The sequence below is a fragment of the Pelophylax lessonae genome (assembly GCF_965119305.1).
Source record: "Pelophylax lessonae genome assembly, chromosome: 1".
Taxonomy (NCBI): domain Eukaryota; kingdom Metazoa; phylum Chordata; class Amphibia; order Anura; family Ranidae; genus Pelophylax; species Pelophylax lessonae.
The window spans coordinates 16,701,358-16,725,001 of NC_138768.1; the positions used below are offsets into that span (position 1 = coordinate 16,701,358).

General features: G+C 45.7%; 2 protein-coding genes across 2 annotated transcripts in view; one reads left to right on the top strand and one right to left on the bottom strand.

Annotated features, from left to right (window-relative positions):
• LOC309561190 (vomeronasal type-2 receptor 26-like) overlaps nucleotides 1–13,885 on the bottom strand; it is a gene marked incomplete at both ends in the record, with an annotated part of 64,119 nt that extends 50,234 nt beyond the window's left edge. The window contains 2 exons of the mRNA XM_082264951.1: nucleotides 1,117–1,408; nucleotides 13,704–13,885. Coding sequence (XP_082121077.1) covers nucleotides 1,117–1,408; nucleotides 13,704–13,885 — 474 coding nt within the window. The remainder of the gene's footprint in view (nucleotides 1–1,116; nucleotides 1,409–13,703) is intronic.
• The window catches only part of LOC309566744 (vomeronasal type-2 receptor 26-like), a gene marked incomplete at its 3' end in the record, with an annotated part of 381,835 nt that overhangs the window by 160,430 nt on the left and 197,761 nt on the right, over nucleotides 1–23,644 (top strand). The gene's annotated exons all lie outside the window — the stretch shown is intronic.

The window sequence follows — 23,644 nt, forward strand, 5'->3', positions numbered from 1 at the left end:
CAGGGGGGTTTTCACTGTCAGAGCAGTAAGGATGTGGAATTCTCTTCCACAAGCAGTGGTATCAGCAGGGAGCATTGATAGTTTCAAAAAACTATTAGATGGGCACCTTAAAGACCACAACATACAGGGGTATACAATGTACGGTTAACAGCAAACACACACATATTATAAGTTGTACTGGATGCACTGGTGTCTTTTTTCAACCTCACTAACTATGTAACTATGTAACTATGTACTGTATGAAACAGATTAATTCAGTCTGTTTTGTTTTGATTAGCTGTGATTGGCCAGAGATAATCACATTGTACAGATGGGCTGTGATTGGCCCTGTCTATACCATATGATCACACTGACAGATCACAGCTAGCAACACAGTGGTATTCAATGGATGGCGTGAAAGGAAGCTAGTCATTGTTTACAACTGTCATGTGATCTGCTGTGATTGGTCACGGCGGTCACATGGTACCGGCAACAAGCCAATACTCGGATCGGTCATCGACTGTGTCCTGCGGACTTGGCCAGTGACAGATTGTACTGCTGCGTGGCCCCGCTATTGGTGTATCCTGACAGGGTGTCATATGATGCCCAATCAGGATAACTGAACAATCATCAATCTGCTATTGGCCGGCCGGGGAGATGTTAAAAAGAACAAAAAAAAAAACAAGAAAAGCCCCTAATTGTAAATCCATCATTATTTTTGATGCCAACCCGTCAATGCTAAAAGCCCAACAGACCCAACACACATGACAGGGAAGGGACGGGGATAGCAATGACATCATTGACCAAATATGGGTATGGCCAGGGATTAACGGTCATGTAAAGCAATGACATTGGTGACTTTGGCGGTTCCTAGCTTCCTGAAATACAACTTCTATATATATGATCAACAGGTGGATGAATGGCCAAAAGTTCAGGCATTTGTCCAAATGCCATAACAGTCAAAGATTGGACTCAACCATTGGCCCATCCCTACACAGCACTGCCTTCTTTTTTAGAACAATATTATATTTTAGGGCCCATTGCCACAAGGATTTTCTGTACCCTTTTGACCCAGCTCACCATAAGACGACTAGCTGTCCTAACCGTATGTATAAGAGGAAATTCTGCTTTTCTTACCTGGGTGTAACCATACAGATTCAGCAGCTGGGCCATTTGGAGAGTGGTGTCAGAATTGAGATCTCCAATGAAACCAGCCAGGGCCCCCCGCTCCATACAGGAATAATTTGGAGCTTCCATTGTATGTCCAGACAATATCTGTAGAACATCTTTTATAGCTTTATTTACATGTCCACAAGAATCATACACATGGTATCCCAGAGTTATGTTGGGAAGAATATCTGGATTGCTGTTTATCTCATCAATAGCAAATATAAAAGCCAGGAGATGTCTGTATTCTCTGTCATAAACCCTGCAGGGAATGGATAGTTTTACATTGGTCTACAGTACAAGGACTGAAGCAGAAATTCTCTGTGGCAAAATATGTAACACATTTCAACTGCAGATCTATGGTGGGATTGGTGGCAGTGTGCATTGCTCCATAAAAAATTCAATTCCCCGTATTTATATGAGGTATAGCAGTGGTTGCCAATTAGGGTAAGGTGACCAGATTTTTAAAATTAAATCCGGGGACATATTATTTTTTTATTGGCAAATGGTAAACTATTGTATAAGCATATTTTCCTCAAATTATATATGCAGTGTATGTGCTATGTGTTTATAGAATTATTGTATGATATACATGTTATTTCTCACATTTTCTCCTTAAAAAAAAATAAAATAAAAAAAAAAAAGATACTTCCTAGAATTTTTGAGATATGACTACCAAATATTATGAAGATATGATAGAGAAAAACAGAGTGCAGAGTTCAGGAGTGAGCTAAATAAAGAATGCAAGTTTCAGCTGTGCCCATCTATGCAGCCTGACCAGTGCTCAGCAATGCAGCGTCACCAGTTCCCTTCCAATGCAGCCTCACCAGTGCCCTTCCAATGCAGCCTCACCAGTGCCCATCCAATACAGCCTGCCCAGGGCCCATCCAATGCAGCCTGCCCAGGGCCCATCAAATGCAGCCTGACTAGTGCCCATCCAATGCAGTCTGACCAGTGCCTAGCAGTGCAGCCTGACAAATGCCTAGGAATGCAGCTTGACCAGTGCCCATCCAATGCAGCCTGACCAGTGCCCGCCCATCTATGCAGCCTCACCAGTGTCCATCTACACAGCCTCACCAGTGCCCATCTACACAGCCTCACCAGCGCACATCTACGCAGCCTCACCAGTGCCCATCTACGCAGCCTCACCGATGCCCAGCAGTGCAGTCTCACCAGTGCCCAGCAATGCAGCCTCACGAGTGCCCATCTACACAGCCTCACCAGAGCAAATCTATGCAGCTCAAAAGTGCATATCTACGCAGCCTCACCGATGCCCAGCAATGCAGCCTCACCAGTGCCCAGCAATGCAGCCTCACCAGTGCCCAACAATGCAGCTTCACCAGTGCCCAGGAATGCAGCCTCAGCAGTGCCAATGAATGCAGCCTCTCCAGTGCCCAGCAATGCAGCTTCACCAGTGCCCAGCAATTTAGTCTCACCAGTGCCCAGCAATTTAGTCTCACTAGTGCCCAGGAATGCAGGTTCACCAGTGCCCAGCAATGCAGGTTCGCCAGTGCCCAGCAATGCAGCCTCACCAGTGCCCAGGAATGCAGCCTCACCAGTGCCCAGCAATGCAGCCTCACCAGTGCCCAGGAATGCAGCCTCACCAGTGCCCAGGAATTCAGCCTCACTAGTGCAGGGGATCAGGTAGGAGAGTGGAGGAGAGCCGCATTACATCTTCACACAGGCAGGCGTCCCCCACTGTTTCAGCTTTAATTTGAATCACCGGGCTCCCGCGTCACACAAGTCCCGCTTCCTGGATCGGCTCCTACCTATGACAGACTGCACACATCCCGCCATTGGACAAGTGTGCTGTCTATCAAAGGAGTCAAACAAGGAGGCAGGACTTTGGGTGACAGCAGCACCCAGTGGTTCAAACTAAAGCTGAAACAGTGGGGGACGCCTTCCTGTGTGAAGATCTGATGCGGCTCTTCTCTCTCTCCTCTGCTCTCCTTCTTGGTATGCCACTGAAACATTTAATTTTTTGGTGGTAGTGTCCCTTTAAGATAAAAATAGATAAAACTATGTGATAGCACTGCTAAATTAATATAAAGATTAAAACATTGCTAAACATACCATGACATAACCTATAATACATATATAAATAATAAATAATGTGCAATTCAAACAATGAACACCTAGTAAAGTGCAATAGTGCATTAGACTGTGTCTCTGATTGGATAAAGTGCAAGTGAAGTAAGCACTTCAGGTCTTATTACTTCATTTGCACTCTCTCATAGTTTTATCTATTTCTATCCCTATCAGTGTTCATCAGCGAAGGAGAAAAAAACAACCTTTTTTTTGCAAAATTTTAAAACAGAAACTCACCTCCTCCTGGCATGTGGCTATTACATTCTGAGTCTGCAGCTCAATTCATCAAGGCAATCCTGCCCCTCTGGACTACATTGCCCATAATTCCTTGCACTGCTTGTCATACGTCATCCAGGAGGGAGGGGGAGGAAGGAACACTGCGCTCTGCTCTCTCCAGTCTCCCTATTGCCAATGAACAGAGAGAGATGGGATGAGGTAGCAGAAGTAGGAGAGCAGCACTATTCATCCCTCCCCCTGCTCGGCAGGTGCACTGGCTCCACTTTTAAAGGGTTGTCTGACAAAGGGGCGGGGCTCTGAATAAAGCCCCCGCCCATCCCCAACATCAATGCTTAGATCTGACAGCTCCACTCACTATCACTGCAGCGGTATGCCCCCCTTGCCCACCAATCCCTTCTTGTGCTGGATAATTCTTCACACTACTCAATGTCCTGCTACTATCTAGGGGGCTGCCAGCATTAGGTATGAGAGCTGCCCCTGAATCCGGGGACAGAACCTGGGACAGATTAGATATGGGTACAGGGTCCTCAATCCGGGGACTGTCCCCAGAAACCGGGGACGTATGGTCACCCTAAATTAGGGAGGCATAGGGGACCTCAGCTTCAGCCCGGGGACTGTCCTCGGAAACCGGGGACGTCTGGTCACCCTAAATTAGGGAGTCATAGGGGACCTCAGCTTCAGCCCGGGGACTGTTCCTGGAAACCAGGGACTGTTCCCGGAAACACGGGACGTCTGGTCACCCTAAATTAGGGAGGCATAGGGGACCTCAGCTTCAGCCCCTGACACCACCAAGTAGCCCCTCATTATATTCAGTAGATGTAAGGCTACAGAAGAAGGTCAGAGAATGCAGACTTACTAGAGGAAAGGGTGAAAGAGTGTATCAACGTGCCTTACAAAAAATTATATTTCATATTACATTTTGTTAGGGCTCATTCTACGATAGACTGTGGCCCCCTTCAATTACAGATTTAACAAGCCAGACTAGCCAGCTGTATTTTGCATTTAGACGACATGTTAAACCACCCCTCCATTCATTCATTTGAACACTTGACAGTTGGATATTTAGCATTTAGATTACAAGACACTTTGCATGAGAGATTACTGACACCACCATAAACAATTGACAATTGCTTACATTAACACATGACAATTAAATGCAGACGGGGCGACTCTGTCACAGGACACAAATTCAGATTCGGGAACACCTTATATTGACACAGATGCATGGCGAAAGCAAAGGCCCTTTCATGTATTGTTCTGTCTGATATGTAATTTGACTGATGAATTGGAAACCAGTTTGGAGCAGTCTTTTCCGCTCAAAAAACATGCCTTAAATATGAGCTAAACTTGCAATAAAACCAGATGTGACTACACTTTGTTTAGGTACTCTGTGTTCTTGCATCTCCCAGCTGGAAGAGGACGAATTCACTATTGGGGAGGGGTTAGCAACTGAAGGGTGGTAAATCATCTCATACCTGCCTCTTGACGTGAATGAGCTATCAAAGGGTCAGAGACTAGGAACTTGCTACAGGACTAGTCTGAGCCTGCAGACATGCCGTAGGAGACAGTCAAGGCTAGAGATAAGAAAATCTTGCTGTGTTTAGTTTGTGAAAAGTTTCACATATCTTCCTAAAATGTTGAAGTTTGTGAACTGTCAGCAAACCCCATTGAATTCTATGAAGGTGAATCTTGCTTTTTAGTTCTGTCTATTTTCATAGGCAAACTATTGTCAAAAAAACCATGGGAACTTGGCACCGCCATGGGGCATGTACCAATACCATAATTAAAGCAAGTGTCTCTCCCTACAAAGCATTTTCAGCTCTCCATAAAAGCTCCCACACATTAACAATATGGCTGATGTAAGTTCACTTTTTTTCAGAAATTTGGTTGGGTTGTTGATTTCCATATATTATTGGCTCTTGTGACCAGGGTAAAGACTAGAGATGTGCTTTTGGTTCAGTTTGAACCCAGGTTTGGACCAAATTTTGCTTGTTCAGGGGTTAGGCAAATGGCCTAACTAAATTTATATTTGGCCCAGTCAAACCTCTGGCACCAGCTGGAAGAGATACATTTGCCATCAGTATTACTAACACTAATAAATATGACAGCTTCCCTTCTGGCTGGCTCTTAGGAAACCGGCAGCCGCCAACATAATCTGATCTGTCACTCATTCATGTTGGATCCGAAATGTTGGACAAACCGATTGATGATGGTTTTATGCTGTGGGATTCTCTTTTCCTTTTTTAAAAAATAAAGTATTTGTCAAAAACTGTGGATTGTTTACTTTTTTTACTTTTTCTACGAATAAGTAGATGTACTGAGTAGCCCTTACTCATTCACATAGGTGGAAGGGCCTGTATCTGGAGTTATTAATAAGCTCCCCAACATGCAGAACCCCACAACTACCAGACCAGGGTTGTAGGAAAGAGGCTCTTTTCTCATCATTCTGGTGCTGGCCTATGGGGCCCTCCTGACAAGGTACCCTCCATGGTGAGGACATGTGACCTGGTATGGTTCAGATGGGGAGGCTGAATTCTCACTTCCCTTTTCCTGGCCTGACAGGGTGCATGATCATATACAGTGTCATGTGTGGATTTTGGGTGGAACCACACCCTTTGTTTATTTTTTGTTTTGCCTGGAATTTCACCTTAAAATCTATACCAGACCCAAATGGTATGGTATGAATATTTATGGGGAAGACCATATGCCATTTTTTGGAGGTTCCCCTTGACATCCATATCTGACCCTCATCAGGGATAAGGGTAATTTATGCATTCTTAGGGGGGATTACACATTTTTTATTTTGTTTGGGGTCCACCACGAACATCTATACCATTCCCTCACCTGGGATAAGAGTCTGTTATATTTTAGGTAAATCCTGAGCTGTTTGGTAGGTGGCCGAAGCTGTAATTTGTCAACAATTTAAACAGAATTTTTTTTAACATTTGTAAATGTTAATGTTGCTGTAGTAGGTTGTATACATCATTCAGATGCGCCACTTCACTGGCAGGGTCAGGGCATCCACAAGGCGTGTTAGTTATTTTTTTTTTCCTGTTCACTCTGCCTACGCTACCTCAGGAGTCTAATCAGTACTTTACTAACAAATGTGTTTATTTCTGTGTTGCAGTTGGAGAGATTCCCTCACTTTCTATCTGGTAAAAAGTTATCTGCAGGACAGGAAGTGAGGGGGGATCTCTTTTATGGAGCCCCAGATAGCAGTAAATACCTGACACAGATTCTTTACCCTTCCCCATTCTATCCAAAAGTGGAAAAAATTGGTTTGGGGTCACGAAGGGCCAATCCCATTCACACTTGTGTATTGTGGTTAAAAATGCACATCTTAACATGTAACAATGCATGGCAAAGCACCTTCTCTATGTGCAGTAGGGAAGGGCCGAATGCCCCCCTGTTCAGTTTGCAGCAGAACTTCTGTATAAGGGAAATGTTCTAACTCGAACTGTGAACCCCATTGAATTTAGTAAAAATCAAAAGTGCCCATTTTGAAGGCTTATATGCAAGTAATTGGCCATAAAGGGGTATTGGGGTCCTAGTATTGCCCTGGGGGACATATATCACTAAAAAATAAAAAACAAAAAACAATTATGTTTTTTTTTCCAGAGCAGTAATTTTAATTATGCTTAAAATTCAACACTAAAAATGAAAAATTCCTTTAAATATAGTGCCTGGGGGGTCCACTTTGTGTGCCTGTAAAGTGGCACATCTGTAGCATGCATAAAAGATGCTACAGCAAAAATGACATTTCTAAAAAAAATGAGTCAAATCTATCTATTCAAAATGACTCGCGGTTACAATATCCAGGACCCAGCTATTGAAAATATAAACAAAAAAATGGCGTAGGGTCCACCAAAATCCAAAGCAGATCCAGCAGCCTGGCAGGTCAGGAAAGGGGGGGGGGGGAGTGAGCATTTCCCTCCTAAACGATACGAGGCCACATACCCTCAACATGGAGGAGTGGGTTTTTTGGGGCAAGGGGGCAGGGGCTTATCGGACAATCATGGGGGGTGGGTTCTTTGGGGCAGGGAACGTATCGGACAATCCCCCAATACCCATTTACATGGGGGGCCGGGGTCTTTAACAAAGGGGCCCCCAGATCCCAGCCCACCCATGTGAATGGGTATCGGGTACATGGTACCCCTACCCATTGACCAAAAAAGTGTACAAACTTTACAACTAAACAGTAAAAAATAAAAAATAGTGCCCCTCGATGTAAATCCATCTTCAATCAAGCCACCCGCCGACCCAAAAAATAGAAAAACGCTCTCGTTTTCTGGGAGGCCCCCCGCCCAATGCCCGTGATGTCAGGTGATGCCAGAATGTGGCGTGGCCACCTAGTTATTAAGTGGGCATACCTCCTAGGAGGCAAAAGCGTTTTTCTTTCTTTTTTTCACGGGCGGCGTGATGGACGATGGTTTTAAATCGATTGACACTATTTTTTTTTTAATAAAGGATTTGTCAAAAACTGTCTTGCGTGGTTATTAGTTTTGTAGTTGCTGGGTGGGACCCCACACCGATTTTCCTTCAATTTTTATTTTTTTATTTTTATTTTTTACCAACACTTTTTTTGGTATCTTATGTACCTGTCAGCTTTGCCCAATCAGAGTGCAGAATGCACTGTGCAAAGCTCAGTGTATTGCAGGGTGTTCATCGGGGTGAACACCCGGCGAACACCCTACAAATTCAGGGTGTTCAGTGAACATGTAAATGTTCGCCCAAAACTCATGCTTGGGACGAACCGTACGCCCTTCCCTAATGTGCAGTGCAATGCAGTGTCATTCATTGTGATTTGCACCCCAATGCATTCTACAGTAGATCACAAAACACAATGCACCATAATACACATACCATGCGGTGTGCTGCCTTATTAAAAAATGGTCAAGCAGGATTTTTCATACATTGAGGTGGATTGGCAGCTATTCATAAAGAATGAATGTGAGCATTAACACCCGGCAATGGAATACTTCAATGCAAATGAGTCATATGTGGTTTTCATTAACACATTCAAGAATATGCTTTGGTTTTATATAAATGCAGTATAACAGATTAACACACAAATCTCCTAAAGACACAGCTCTGTAGATCAGATTGGAAGTTTTACATTTCATATTTCACTTACGCTGAACACATGAGATTTTTAATAAGACTTCCCTTCTGACTCCACACTGACATTACAGAATGTACAGCGAATATCCCTCCTATAACGATGTCTCCATCCTGAGAATACTTGTACTCAAATGTATAATTCCTCATAGTCATATCACAGCGGTGAGCAGAGTTCTGGGTGTCAGATGTGCAGGGGGTCACACACAAAGCCAACAACCACAATATTCTAAGAGGATATCTGAAGACAACATGGTCAAGTCCAATAAGTTCTTCCTCTTTTCCCAACCTCATTATCACTGATATCAGTACAGCACCCTGACACTGACTTCATGGCTCATCTGAAAGCTGTGAGAGTGTTGGGTTTATAAAGAATAATTCTGTTATTTATTACTGATAGACTGGAATATGAATCTACTTATAGAGTAGGAAAAAAAAAGGCCAAACCTAGAATACACAGAAGCCATCTTTGTCAGCACTGTATAAAGTGAAGGTTATAAAAATATCATTATGGCATATTGTACATGAAACAATAAAAATGAGTTTGATGGCCAAGAATGCCATGTTTGTTATTAATAATTATATTATTATTATTATTATTATTATTATTATTATTATTATTATCATCATTATTATTATTATATAAATACAGGTGTAGGGTGAGGTTTGGCAGCTACCATAGATTTGGTGAATCCGGAAGGGCGTGGCTTCCGGGGTAGCGGATGGCGGCTTTCTAGCTCTGCTCCGATCGGCCACCCGGGACACAGACAGCATACAGGGCTCCCTGCCACCCAATAACAACTCCGGCCACCCTCAGAAGCTCCAAGCACCCCCCGGACCATGACCCGCCATAAAAAAGAGCTGAATAAGCTGGCGGGGTTCTTAATACAGCACGGCTCCGGACTCCAGCAAGATGGCGCCGCCCGGGCTCCCTGCTCCAGCATGGTATGGACAGCGATCAGCATCCATCTCCATCTGCCCACCCTGGATGTTACAGGGGCAATCTGGACAGCGGGAACTCATCTGACTCATCTTCTCCTCCATCCCTGTCCTCCAGGAGCCCAGCTAAAACCAAGCCCAGGAGGGATTCCCCCGCAAAGACCCCTCATACAATCAATTATGGAACTAGGCCTAACCCACCCCAGGGCTATGAATGCTCCTAAGCCTGCTACTGATCCCATCGCTGCCTTCCCTACAGGGTGGCAACCAGTTTCTAATACTGCCTTGAAAGAAATGCTGATATCCCTCAGATCCTCGCTACACGCTGATTTATGGGATTGCATGCATCAGTTCAAGTCTGAAATTTACTCCCTAGGCACTAGGGTAGACACCATTGAGCACACTATGGATAACCATGTGTCCTCTTTTAATGCTATGGTGGAGGCATTTAACAACAGAGGAGGAGGTCAAGTGGCTTGAGACAAGGGGGCAGATTTGGAAGACCGTTCCAGACGGAACAACATTAAAATCAGGGGTATACCGGAATCCATTCTGCCCTCACAGCTCCTAGAGTATGTCACCATCCTCTTTTCTTCTCTGGTTCCCTCTCTATCTGGTTCTGATTTGGCAATAGATAGGATCCACAGACTGCCTAAACCTGCCTTTATAGCTGGAGACTTAACCAGAGATGTACTACTTAGTGTACATTTTTATCAAGCAAAAGAACAAATAATGCAGACATTCCGACAGTCCTCCAACATTCCAGAGGGATACAGCGGGCTCCAATTGCTACCCGACCTTTCTAGACACACCCTGCAGAATAGGAGGAACCTTGCTACGATCACAAAAGCCCTGAGGAATCACGATATCCCCCACAAGTGAAGATATCGAGATACACTCTCCATCACTAATGGTGGTTCCACGGTTATGGTCAAGACCCTGGAAGAGGGGCTCCAGTGGTGGAACATCTTACCGCCAGTGCAAAACACTCCAGTAACTCACCCACAGCCACTGCTCCTGGAAACTGAATGGCAGGTAGTTTCACGCAAAAGGTCGCAGACAAAGAAATGATCTGCCGAGGAGCCCTTGCTTCTGATCGTATCACTCAGTTCAACATTGTCCCTGGCCATAGGATGATTTTATATCCAAATGGCTCTCCTTGACCCCCTTAATGGCATTGTCTGTTTCCGGACTGCTGAGATGGTCCTTTTTTATGTTTCTTTTGTTTTTTCTCCACCTTCGGCCGTATCTGTTGTACCTAAGTCCATTTATCTGCTCCCTCCTTGGACTCAAATAGCTCACTCGACCCAGCACCTCTCTGGACCTCCACCTGCTCTACACCAACTCATATGGAACTGTGGAAGGGTCGACACTTTACAGCACCTCTCCCACTTACCCTTGATACACTAGAACAATGACTATAAAGTGCCTTTCCATTAACGCCAATGGACTTATTATTGTTCAATGGTTTTTATTGAAGATTTTCAGTACAACAAACAAAAGGTCGCAAGAAACATTGCAAAAAATATTGTTCCAAATAAAGAATGACATACAGAACAGCCAACCGCAGTAAATATGCGTCAATAACAACAAGATGTACACATGGGTTCATCATAATAACATCAGCGGGAGTCAATTCGCCATCAACAAGGTCTAAACTGAAATTCAGGGTAGAGCAGGCGTAGAGAAAGGGTGGTACCATTGTGACCAGGGTTGCCACAAGGAGAGGGACTTTTGATAGTTCCCTCTACTCGAGGCAAACATCAGTTCATACATACTGTGAGTATGCACCATATCCAGAACTTCTCGGATTGAGGGGGGTTGTGTCTGTTTCCAGTTCCTTGTAATGGTCAGTCTAGCTGCCAAGAGAACGTGGGTGATGATGTGCCTAAGAGCTGGTGGAAACGTTTCGATTGTGAGATTAAGCAAGGCGAGAGCCGCGATAGGTGTTACCACGGATTTCGTGATATCTGTGATCGCGTGAAAGACATTGTGCCAGTATGTACGGAGAAACGGGCAGTCCCATAAAATGTGGTAAATGTCGCCTAGGTCTCCGCAGTTCCTCCAACATAGTGGAGAGGAGTGCTTAGAACTTCGCTAATTTGGTAGGCATCAGGTGCCAGCGAAGTGTGATCTTAATTGTTTGTTCCCATAAAGCCGAGCATTTGGTGTGTTTATATGCATGCTTCAGTGCTGTTTGCCATTGGGCTGTAGTGAAAGAGTGGTGTAGATCCGCCTCCCATTGAAGAAGAGGACGCGACTTGGTAAATGTGGATTTGTCTTGGATGGCCTGGTATATCAGTGATATGCCTCTTGAGGCAACGGAGGGGTTAGTCAGTATGCCCCGTGTCGTCCAAGCTGTGAGGGAAATATCAGGGATCAGTAGAGTGAGTGCTTCCATAGGTATCAGTGGTGAGATCAGGTTAGGGTTTGTATCTGTCAGAGTCAGCAATTTACGCCATGCTATTAATGATGCTACCATCGGGGGAGAAAAGGATGTTGGGATTTTTGGACCATAGGGGGCGCTGAGTATCCAGGTCCGCAAGGGTATGTTAGGAGTTTGAGAGTATTCGATCTGCCCCCAGCTAGTGATGTGTGGAGAGCGGTACCAGTCTTTAAGTTGGGTTGTCAGCGTGGCAAGGTAATAATCGCGAAAATCTACATAGCCCGCCCCCCCGCGATTCTATGTTTGGTTACGATCGAGTGTGCGCAAAGTGGCTTCTTATGCTGCCACATATATGCTCGTAGAGTGGATTGTAGGGACGCGAAGTACGAGTTGGGGATAGGGATAGGTAACGTGCGGAATAAATATAGGAGTTGGGGAAGAATCATAATTTTAAATGCCGCAAGTCTACCCGACCAGGAGAATTCATGGCTTTGGAGTTTTTGAAGGTCCGTGTGCATTTTGGACAGGAAGGGGGACATAGTTCGTCTTGAAGAGGAATTTTACCGATTTGGTCAGCTATATACCCAGGTACGGTATCGAGTGATCTGCCCATGAAAAGGGAAATTGTTGTTGGAGGATGGTTTTAGTCGTCAAGTCAAGATGTAGGTCAAGGATGATGGATTTGGTCACGTTCATTTTGTAGTATGATATGTCGCTGAACCACTTCAATATTCGATACGTTTCAGGTAGGGAAGATGTGGGGTTAGTAAGCATCACTATCACGTCGTCTGCGAATAGACTGATTTTGTGGGTTACCGATCCGAGTTGAAAACCCGAGATGAGGGGATTGGAGCGTATATGGGCTGCAAGAGGTTCCATGAGGAGATTAAAGATCAAGGGGGAGAGTGGACAACCCTGACGAGTGCCATTTGTAATACCAAATGGTCTGGATAACATGCTGGACGTGTATACTTTAGCTGAGGGAGTTGAATAAAGCGCAAGAACCGCCGATAATATATTATCTTGGAACCCGAACTTAAGTAGAACTGCTTTGAGATAGTCCCAATGGATCCTGTCAAACGCCTTCTCTGCATCCAAGGAAAGAAGCAGAGAAGGTGTTCGAGAGACCTCAGCATGATGGATGATATCTATCAGCCTTCTGGTAGCATCCGAGGCTTGGCGGAATGGAGTAAAACCAGATTGGTCCAAGTGGACAATGGAGGGGAGAATTTTTTTGATTCTGTTAGCAACCAATTTAGCGTATATTTTGGTGTCAAGATTTAGGAGGGATATCGGCCTAAAATTTTGTGGAAGGGTGGGCGATTTCCCTGGTTTAGGAAGCGTGATGATCAAAGCTTGGAGCATTTCTATTGGAAATTTAGAGGAGGAGGCCGCTTGGAGGAAGACAGGTAACAGATGAGGTGCCAGTATTGATTGGAAGCATTTGAAGTACTCGCCTGACAATCCATCAGGCGCAGGTGATTTGTTCGAAGGCAGAGTGGAGATGATGTCCACAATTTCTTTTTCTGTAAACGGGGCATTTAGGATGTCCAATTGGTCCCTGGAAAGGGTGGGGAGAGAAACAGCAGCCAGGAATGCATCAATTTCCTCTGGAGAGGGTTGGTGCGTCCCCTGGTCGCATTTTATGTTATATAGATTCTCATAATAGGCACTAAACACGTCAGCTATGTCTTGTGGGTTGTATTCCTTCCTAGAGGTGGAAGGGTTGTGTAGATATTTGATTCTGGATTTTACTCTTTGTCCCTTCATTTTTTGTGCCATGCTCTACCCGGCTTTATTGGAGGTGGCGTAAGAAACAGCTTTACACCGGCGGTGGAACCGCTCAAAGTCCGCCAACAATAAAGACCGCAGCTCCTGTCTCATTGAAGTGAGTTTTATCTTACTGTCATGATCAGGATTAGCTTTATTCTTCATATCTAGGTCAGCTATAGAAGAAATGAGAGAGTCCATGCGGGTAGATCTCTTTCTCTTCTCCCTAGAACCCGCCTGAATCAACAATCCTCTTACAAATGCTTTATGCATTTATATTATCCATTCCACACCACAGCTGGGTCGGATAACCGAATTCTGATTGGTGACAAAAAATTGTCGGAGTTGGTCGGAGATGTGTTTTACAACTTGGGGTTGTTGTAACAGGAAGTTGTTAGTACACCACACAAAGTGAGACTGTTGGGGTGATTTGTCTGACAGGGTGAGTGTCAGTGGGGCATGGTCTGATCAGGCTATCGTATGGATCTCAGAGGCTATAACATGTTGTAGTAACCATTTATCCAGTAGGAAGAGGTCGATCCTCGAGTATGTGTTATGGCTCGGTGAGAAGTATGTGAAATCACGTTCTTCAGCATGTTGACATCTCCAGGCATCGTGAAGGTCATAGCAGTGGATCAATGTTTTCAAGCGGGAGCCATGGCGTTTGGAAGGGGCAGTGGAGTCTAAAGAGGAGTCAGGAATGGTGTTAAAGTCACCACACGCGATAAGATGTCCTTTTTGAATCTTGGTGGCAGTTTTGAGGACTTTGGAGATGAAAGGCATCTGTCGCTGGTTGGGTGCATATAAGTTGAGAATTGTATAGTGCACATTGTTTATGGAACAAACAAGGATAAGGTAACGACCTTCTACATCCGTGATTAAGTCGAGTTGCTGGAAAGAGACTATTATCACACCTCGTTTTTTGGCCGTGTAGCATGAATGAAATACATAGGGAAAGCTTTTATGTCGACAGTAAGGTAGCGGTGTTTGAGAGAAATGGGTCTCTTGTACACATATAATGTCCCTCTTGTGGACATTGGCAGTAGACCATAATGATTTCCGCTTGGCCGGGTGGTTTAACCCCCTTGCGTTAATGGACATTACTGTGAGCGGCATGTTCTGGATATGAGGAACTGGGATTATTGGCAGAGGTACTCACACTTTAGACGATTTGACACCAAACGAGCAGGCAGTGTACGGATGGTTGCGGGTCCGACAAGGGCCCGAGTGGCTGGAGAAGCGTCGTCAACTGAAGATCTGGAACAATAAACGAACACCAATATCCACAACTACAAACAAGCAACAAAAAGAAAAATTTATGCTGCAATTCAAACGAGAAGAAAATGTGTCACAGAGCAGGCGCTCGTGTATCCGCTGCTGTTAGGTGGAAAGGTGGCAGAGGTGCTGCGAGGCTTGAAAGTCCACCTGAAGAATGGAAGGCACCGGTAGGGGACACAGACGTGGTGTGCTACCAGTGAATTGGGGGAAAGAGTCTTATAGCAGAGCTCTGAGAGGAGAACAGAGGAGAGAGTCGATGCATTATTGGGCCCGCTGCGCACGGCATTCACGGGCGCTGGTGAGAGTTCCCAGTTCGGTGGTACTTGGACTGCCTGGTTCCCGAGGCCATGGTTTGGATTGGCTCATCCTTGGGAGGAGTAGGTATAATTCCCCATGAGTTGAGTAGCCGCATGCCATTTTGCATAGAGGAAATAGTGTGGGGGACCCCATTTTTTGTGACTAAAATAGTCGCCGGATGTCGCCATTTATATGGGATGTTGTGATTCATCAAGGCTTTAGTGATGGAGCTAAGTTGTCTCCTCAGTTGGAGCGTGTATTTAGAAAGATCTGCAAATAACTGTATACCCTCACAAGGAGCTGGTAGCGTGCGTTGAAGTCGTGAGGCAGCCAGGAGATGGTCCTTAGTTTGGTAAAAATGTACCCTCATAAGAGTGTCTCGTGGTACTGAGTCAGCCTTAGGTAGCCTGTGAATACGATCTATAGTGAGATCCATAGCAGAGCAGTCAGAGAGCATGGCCGCCATGAGGGAGCTAGCATATTTGTGAAGTTCACTTTGAGGGACAGACTCAGGGATGCCGCACAGCTTGACATTATTGCGTCTAGATCGGTCCTCTAAGTCAGCCAACTTAGCTTTAATCCACTGTTGTTCATCCCTATTGTCATCGCAAGTGTCTATGATGTCATTAATGGTGTCAGTACAATCAGCCATCTGTGATTCCACAGAAGTAAGTCTGTGATCCATCCCCTGCACATCAGATGCAATTTTGCCAAACAGGGAGGTCAGATTTTGAAATAGAGAAGATTGGAAGGATAGCAACATGTCCTTCAAAGTAGTGTCTACCACAGGCTGGCCAGTAGTTGGGAAATCTGCAAATGAAGCCTGCAAGGAGGGGGCTGACAGGAGGTTAGTGTCCTGGCTGCTATGAGGGAGACATGAGGGCTGCAGCTCCAGCCTCATGCGGGCTTTCGCAAGGCTGGAAGAGGCTGGGGAGTATGCTCCAGGTCCAGTAGGGGAAAATGGGGAGGTCTGGGGCGGCATTACCTCTGAGGGATCCCCGATGTCCTCCAATCGTTGTGAGGAGATGAAGGCCGCGGGAGTGCAGGCGCCATCTTGGCGGGAAGCGGCTCGCTGAGGGGGCCTGGAGAAGAAGGGCGTAAGCTTTTGCGGCCGATGGTTATCCTTCCTCTTGCGGGACATAATGTGCAGGCAGTCCGCGGGAAGCTCTGGAGCCAGTTTGAGCGGTGGAACGAGCGCTGGCGGGTCTGTTGTCGCTGAGAATCCTCCGCTGTCCTCACAGAGAAAAGGCTTAAGCGGCCATCTCTGGTGTCGGCAAGCCACGCCCCCCAACGCCAATGGACTTAACCATCCAGCGAAGAGGCACTCACTTTGGAAAAAAATGACTGCTAGTATGGCTGACATAGTTGCAGTGCAAGAGATGTATTTTAAATCTCAAAGTCACCCAGCCTGTACGCACAAAGACTATCCCCACAAGTTCTTGGCAAAAAGTCCTGAGAAGAAAAAAGGAGTCATGCTTGCGATAAAGAACTCTCTCGCAATCAAGTTTTCAAGGTCTATATTGGATCCAGAGGGACGCTACTTAATTTTTACCTGTGAAGTAAATGACCTCCCGATGACGATCGTCTCCCTCTACGCTCCGAACACTCATCAGCTTAGGTTCCTGCGCAGACTGCGCATACACTCCCATCTCCACATCTTGGGATTCTCCTTCCCCAATTCCCAACATAAAATTAATCTTTTCGCGGGCGACGTTATCCTAATGTTAACAAACCCCACCAAATCTTTACCAGCTGCTTATCAAGCCCTTCAGGACTTTAACAAAATCTCCTACTACAAATTAAATGCATCTAAGTCCTCCATGCTTGACTTAGGGGTTTGCGAAGCGGACAGACAACACCTTCAACGCTCCATTCCTATGCCCTGGACATCCGACAGCGTTCACTACCCGGGCATTGACATCACATCAAAAATCCCAGCGCTAATGACTAGTGATGGACGAACATCGTCCAGGGCGGTTTGCGAACGTCAGCCGCAAATTTTCTCAAAAGTCCGCGAACCACAAGTTTGCGGCGGGCCCCATTGACTTTAATAGGAGGTGAACTTTAAAAACCTTTAGGTCATATTTGCAGCCACAAAAGACGTACTAGCTGTGCACAAATAGTCCCAGCACATGGACAATGTCATAACATAAGTATTGCAATTGGAAAAGTTGCCCTAAATTTTTGGTGGAGCATGAAGGCCCCCATTCGCACTAAACTGGAAGCAGTGTAGTGGCCTGCTTCCAGCACATCATCCAGGATAATGTCGTCCTCGTTCTCCTCCCCCCATCCACGGATAACACCAGGGATCCCAGAAAGGTTTAAAGCATGCTCTTCTTGCTCCTCCTCATCCCCCCAGCACCATCCTCCTCTGACTCCTCTTCAGACTCCTGCTGTTGACTTGTCTCAGATGGAGTAGTACCCACTGGGAATTCATCCAACATTGCGACTTCCTCATCTTCCTGCTCCTGCTCCTCGATGGCTTGATCAATGACACAACGCATTGCCCACTCCAGAAAGAAGGCATAAGGTACGATGTCACTGATGTCGCCCTGGCCGTGACTGACCAGTTTGGTGATCTCATTGAATGGCCGCAGAAGTCTGCATGCGTCCCGCATGAGCAGCCACTGGTGAGGTGAAAAAAACCCCAAGCTCCCCAGAACCTGTCCTGCCGCAGAGTTCGTACAGGTAGTCGTTAACTGCACGTTTCTGCTGGAGCAGCCTATCAAGCATATGCAACGTTGAGTTCCATCACGTCAGGCAGTCACAAATAAGACGCCTGACGGGCAGGTTTTGTCGCCGCTGAATGTCAGCAAGGCGAGCCATGGCTGTGTAAGATCTTCTGAAATGGCCCGAGATTTTCCTGGCCTGCTGCAAGACGTCCTGGACCCCAGGGTATTTGGCAACGAATCGCTACACCACCAAGTTCAGGACGTGTGCCATGCATAGCACGTGTGTTATTTTAACCTGTTTCAGCGCGCTCGGCAGATTGGCACTGTTGTCGCACACCACTTTACCAACTGTCAAATTCAATGGTGTCAGCCACTGATCTGCCTGTGAACGCAAAGCTGAAAGGAGTGCAGGACCAAAAGAAGGGGATAGAAAAAAGTGGGGCTTTACGGGCCAGTGGGAGGAGAAGGATCACATCAAAACCAACGTGTTCAAAAAAATACATTTTATTATTTTATGTTGAAATTAACTTTCTCCCATCCGCGCTACAGCCTATATACGGCTGCAGCGCGGACTCAAATTTTCGGGAGGCCGTTTTTAAACGGCCTCCCAGAAGCAGGCTCCCCGCACGCTCCCGCGAGCGCGCATCGGGGAGAATCTGTGTCGGCCGTGTCCCTTGGACACAGCCGATCACAGATCGTGGTGAATGGCCAATCACAGCGGCCATTCACTACGTGATCGGACCATCCAATGAGAGATGCTCTCATATGTAAACATATGAGATCATCTCTCTTCGCCAGCGCTCCTTCCTCACATGGAGCCTGCAGTGTGAGGAAGGAGGTGGAGCCTCACAGCGCCGGGGACACAGAGACATGTAATCAGGGCACCGATCACCAGTGCCCTGATTACTGCAAGGTAAAAAAACATACACAAATTGCCCCCAACAGTGCCCACAGTGCCCGCCATCAGTGCCCCCCATCAATGCCCACAATCAGTGCCCATAGTGCTGCCAGTCAGTGCCCATCAGTGCCTGCTCATCTAGGCACTGATGAGCACTGACTGGCAGCACTATGGGCACTGAGTGTGGGCACTGATGGTGCTGCCCATCAGTGCTCATCAGTGCCGCCCATCAGTGCTCATCAGTGCTACCCCTCAGTGTCCATCAGTGCCATCCACCAGTGCCCACCAGTGCCGCCTCTCAGTGCCCATCAGTGCCGCCCATCAGTGCCGCCTCTCAGTGCCCAGCAGTGCCACCTCAGTGCCACCTCCCAGTGCCCAGCAGTGCCACCTCTCAGTGCCCAGCAGTGCCGCCTATCAGTGCTCATCAGTGCCGCCTATCAGTGCCGCCTATCAATGCCGCCTATCAGTGCTCATCAGTGCGGCATATTAGTACCTCCTCATCAGTGCCCATAAGTGCCACCTCATCAGTGCCCATAAGTGCCACCTCATCAGTGCCCATCAGTGCAGCCTATCAGTGCCCATCAGTGCCACCTCATCAGCGCACATCAGTGAAGGAGAAAAATTTATTTTCAAAATTTACTCGCAGAAAATAAGAAAAAAAATTTTTTTCAAAATTTTCTGTCTTTATTTTTTTTTTTTGTAAAAAATAAAAAACCCAGAGATGATTACATACCACCAAAAGAAAGCTCTATTTGTGTGAAAAAAATGATAAAAAAAATGGGTACAGTGTAGCATGACCGCGCAATTGTCAGTTAAAGTGTGACAGCGCTGAAAGCTGAAAATTGGCCTGGATGGGAAGGGTGTTTAAGTGCACAGAAGGCAAGTGGTTAAAAACATGAGCTGTGATGCACATGTAAATACAATATATATATATATATCAAAAATAAAACCAAAACATCAGAGTCATTAAATAGAAATGCAACACATAGGGAAAACCAAAGCCTATATGGGGAAAGATGGTAGGTCTCAGGTGGAAAGGCGGTCAATGTAGGTCCCCAGCAAGCCGACGCGTTTGGCTCATGGCTTCCTCAGGGCCAGAGAGACCATGACAGACCGGTATTTCCTTTTGTGTAATGACTCATAGGATAGTAGGACTACGGCAGGGCATATAATCCAAGGCACGTCTGTGGTTCAATAATCGTATGATGACACTCAGATTTCTTGTTTATGTATCTATATGTGTACATATGGATATAGGTGTATATCTCGTCTCCAATATGTTATCGAGAAATCACTTTTCATATTATGCAGGGTTGCAGCCCCTTGGGACCAAATAGCCGGGCAGAACACCGCCTATATCTCAGCTGTCCAAGAAAACTATACTGCTGTCAGCAATTAGATCCCAACTTTCTCCTCCCTTGGAGTACTTCCAAGGGGACCATCAATCAAATAAATGTGTTTCAAACAGGGATTGCAACGTAGTGACCTACTAATAGAGGAGCTTCAGCTCTAGGCAGGTTATAACATACCAATAGGATCTCCTATTTGCAGAGGTACGAAGATATAGGCGGGTGTTCTGCCCGGCTATTTGGTCCCAAGGGGCTGCAACCCTGCATAATATGAAAAGTGATTTCTCGATAACATATTGGAGACGAGATATACACCTATATCCATATGTACACATATAGATACATAAACAAGAAATCTGAGTGTCATCATACGATTATTGAACCACAGACGTGCCTTGGATTATATGCCCTGCCGTAGTCCTACTATCCAATGAGTCATTACACAAAAGGAAATACCGGTCTGTCATGGTCTCTCTGGCCCTGAGGAAGCCATGAGAGAAATGCGTCGGCTTGCTGGGGACCTACATTGACCGCCTTTCCACCGGAGACCTACCATCTTTCCCCATATAGGCTTTGGTTTTCCCAATGGGTTGTATTTCTATGTAATGACTCTGATGTTTTGGTTTTATTTTTGATATATATATATATATATATATATATATATATATATATTGTATTTACATGTGCATCACAGCTCATGTTTTTAACTTCAACATAAAATAATAAAATGTATATTTTTTGAACATGTTAGTTTTGATGTGATCCTTCTCCTCCCACTGGCCCGTAAAGCCCCACTTTTTTCTATCCCCTTCTTTTTGTCTATTATTTAGGGGTATGGGCCTCATTACACGGAACCTCTTTTTGTCTCCACGAGTGTAGGACCAGTGTGGCTCTTGGCTTCCAGGCACAACAGATGCAGCACAGCATGGCAACGTCTCACCTGGCATGTGGAATAGGTTCTGGGGATCTTGGGTGGCACAGCGGAAGAGATGGTAGTAGTGGAAAAGGAGGAGTCAGCCGAGGAGGAGAGAGAGGATGGAGGAGGAGGAGAAGGAGAAGAAGAGGCAGGCCTGCATGCAATCCGTGGTGGTACAACCAAATCTATATGGGTGCCACGGATTACATGCTTGACGGCCATCAGAAGGTTCACCCAGTGGGCAGTAAAAGTGATATACCTTCCCTGCCCGTGTTTGCTAGACCATGTGTCTGTGGTCAGATGTATCTTGGAACCAACACTGTATGTCAGAGATATATTCACTTGCCGCTGAACATGGCCATACAGCTCTGGAATGCCCTTCTGCAAGAAATATTTCCTGCCTCGGACCTTCCATTGTGGTGTTCCAATGGCCACAAATTTACAAAAGGCCTCCAAGTCCACCAGTTGATATGGCAGTAGTTGGCGGGCTATCAGTTCCGACAAGCCAGAAGTCAAACGTTGGGCAAGAGGGTTATCCGGCGTCATAATTTTTCTCCGCTCCAACATTTGGGCCACAGAAGCCTGCCTTTTTCCAGAACAACATGACGACGGCATCATGGATTGTGGAGTGGAGGGCAAATGTGAGGAGAGAAGAGAAGGAGAAGGAGAAGCAGAAGGAGAAGGGGCTGGACGGTGAGAGCCTGGAGTGTGGCTTTGTGGGTTCTGACGGTGTTGCTCCCACTGGGCTCGGTGATGGGAGTTCAGGTGCGTTCTTAAGGCGGTTGTCCCTAGGTGAGTGTCGGACTTACTGTGACTTATGCGTTGACTGCAAAGGCTGCAGATGGCAAAACTGTTGTCAGCAACGGACACATTAAAAAATCCCACACTGCGGAGCCATGTGTCGGCGTCCTGGGAGTGCCAGATGTGACTGTACACGGTTCATGGCTCGCTCCTGATATATTTGCAGTCTGCTTTGTACCTCTTGTGCAATGCAAGTTCTGCCTGCCTCTCCTCCCTATCTGCCAGTCCGTCTCTCCCTCTGAACTCCCCTCCTTTTCCTCTCTTGTGGGGACCCAGGTGATGTCCATAGACACATCATCATTCCCCTCCACTAACAATCGAGATCTCGGAGTAGGCAGCAACAGCGGGGACTAGGGCTGCGCATCTTCACTTACCTCACGATTCGATGCGATTACGATTATTAGGGTCGCGATTCGATACGATTCGATTCCGCGATGCATCACGATTACTGCCCAATGCACATGCACAGCCCACTGCCTAATGGTTTTCAAAACTTTATAAAAAAAAAAAAAACAAACAATCAAGCAGTCACAAATAAAAGAATCCTTTTTATTTTCATTTGCTTCAAAGGACACTTTCCTGGACCCTGTCATGGCCTGCAAGCCCTGCATACTTTAGTGCACTTAAACTGCAAACATATAGGAAGGTCTGAAAATGCAAACAGCATAGCAGAGACAGACAACAACACTAGTATTTTACTAGAAGTAACAGTAAAATTAGTAAAAAACTGTAGTAGTGCAGTTTACTGCTTCATAAAAGAAAATATTAATATAAGCCAGGCCTACCACCATTTAAAGTACAACTAAAGGCAAAACTTTTTGGATTTTGGATAAAGTTTGGCCTATAGTTGTACTTTAAAGGCAAGCCAAGATAGAAGAAGCCAGCCAGCCAAGCTAATATTCTTGTGAAAATGGTCATCATAAATTCCCACAAAACATTATATATAAATCCTTTTATGTGAATATGCATTGCAATAAATTCCAGGTGTGCCATAACCTGTCCTCTACAAAACAGAGCACTTCCTGACTAGTAGCAAACATCAAGGGTGAACCTGGCAATAGTGCACTGCTGCATAACTTCCATGTTCACCGTGATGTTTGTTTCCCTCTGCAACTGCCAGTCAACTCAAGTGAGTTGAAGGATTGGCTGCTAGAGGGGAGTTACAAATATAAGCTTTAAGCTTATCAATTCTCTTATGTCACTTTTATGTCACTTACTTTACAAAAAACGTTACCTGTCCTGCAGACAGTCTCTGTCTCTACCACGATTAAACCCAACTGAAGCCAAGCCAAAGCCACCATTAGAGGAAGGAAAACCCTTGACAGAGTAAATCATCAACTGAAGCTTAAACCTTGAGTAAATCTTCATGGGATCACAGAAAAACACACAACACGATTGTCTGCATCAGAATCATGAGAACTGAAGAAAGGTTTGGCATTGGCACACTGGTACAACTCAAGGCATATAGGTTAGGTCAGGTTTGTGTGTATTTGTGATCCAGTAAAGATTTAATCAAGGTTTTACGCTTCAATGTATGATTGATTTAATCTTTCAAGGATGTCCTTTCCTGTACCGTGGCTGCCTGGCTTGCCTTCAGTTGTCTAGATACACTTTTACCTTTAGTATTTGTTTGGTTGAGGGAACCCTCTACTCTTGCTATTGCTACAGAGTACAACAGACCAGCAGACAGACATGCGTTGCAATAAATTCCAGGTGTGTGCCATAACCTGTCCTCTACAAAACAGAGCA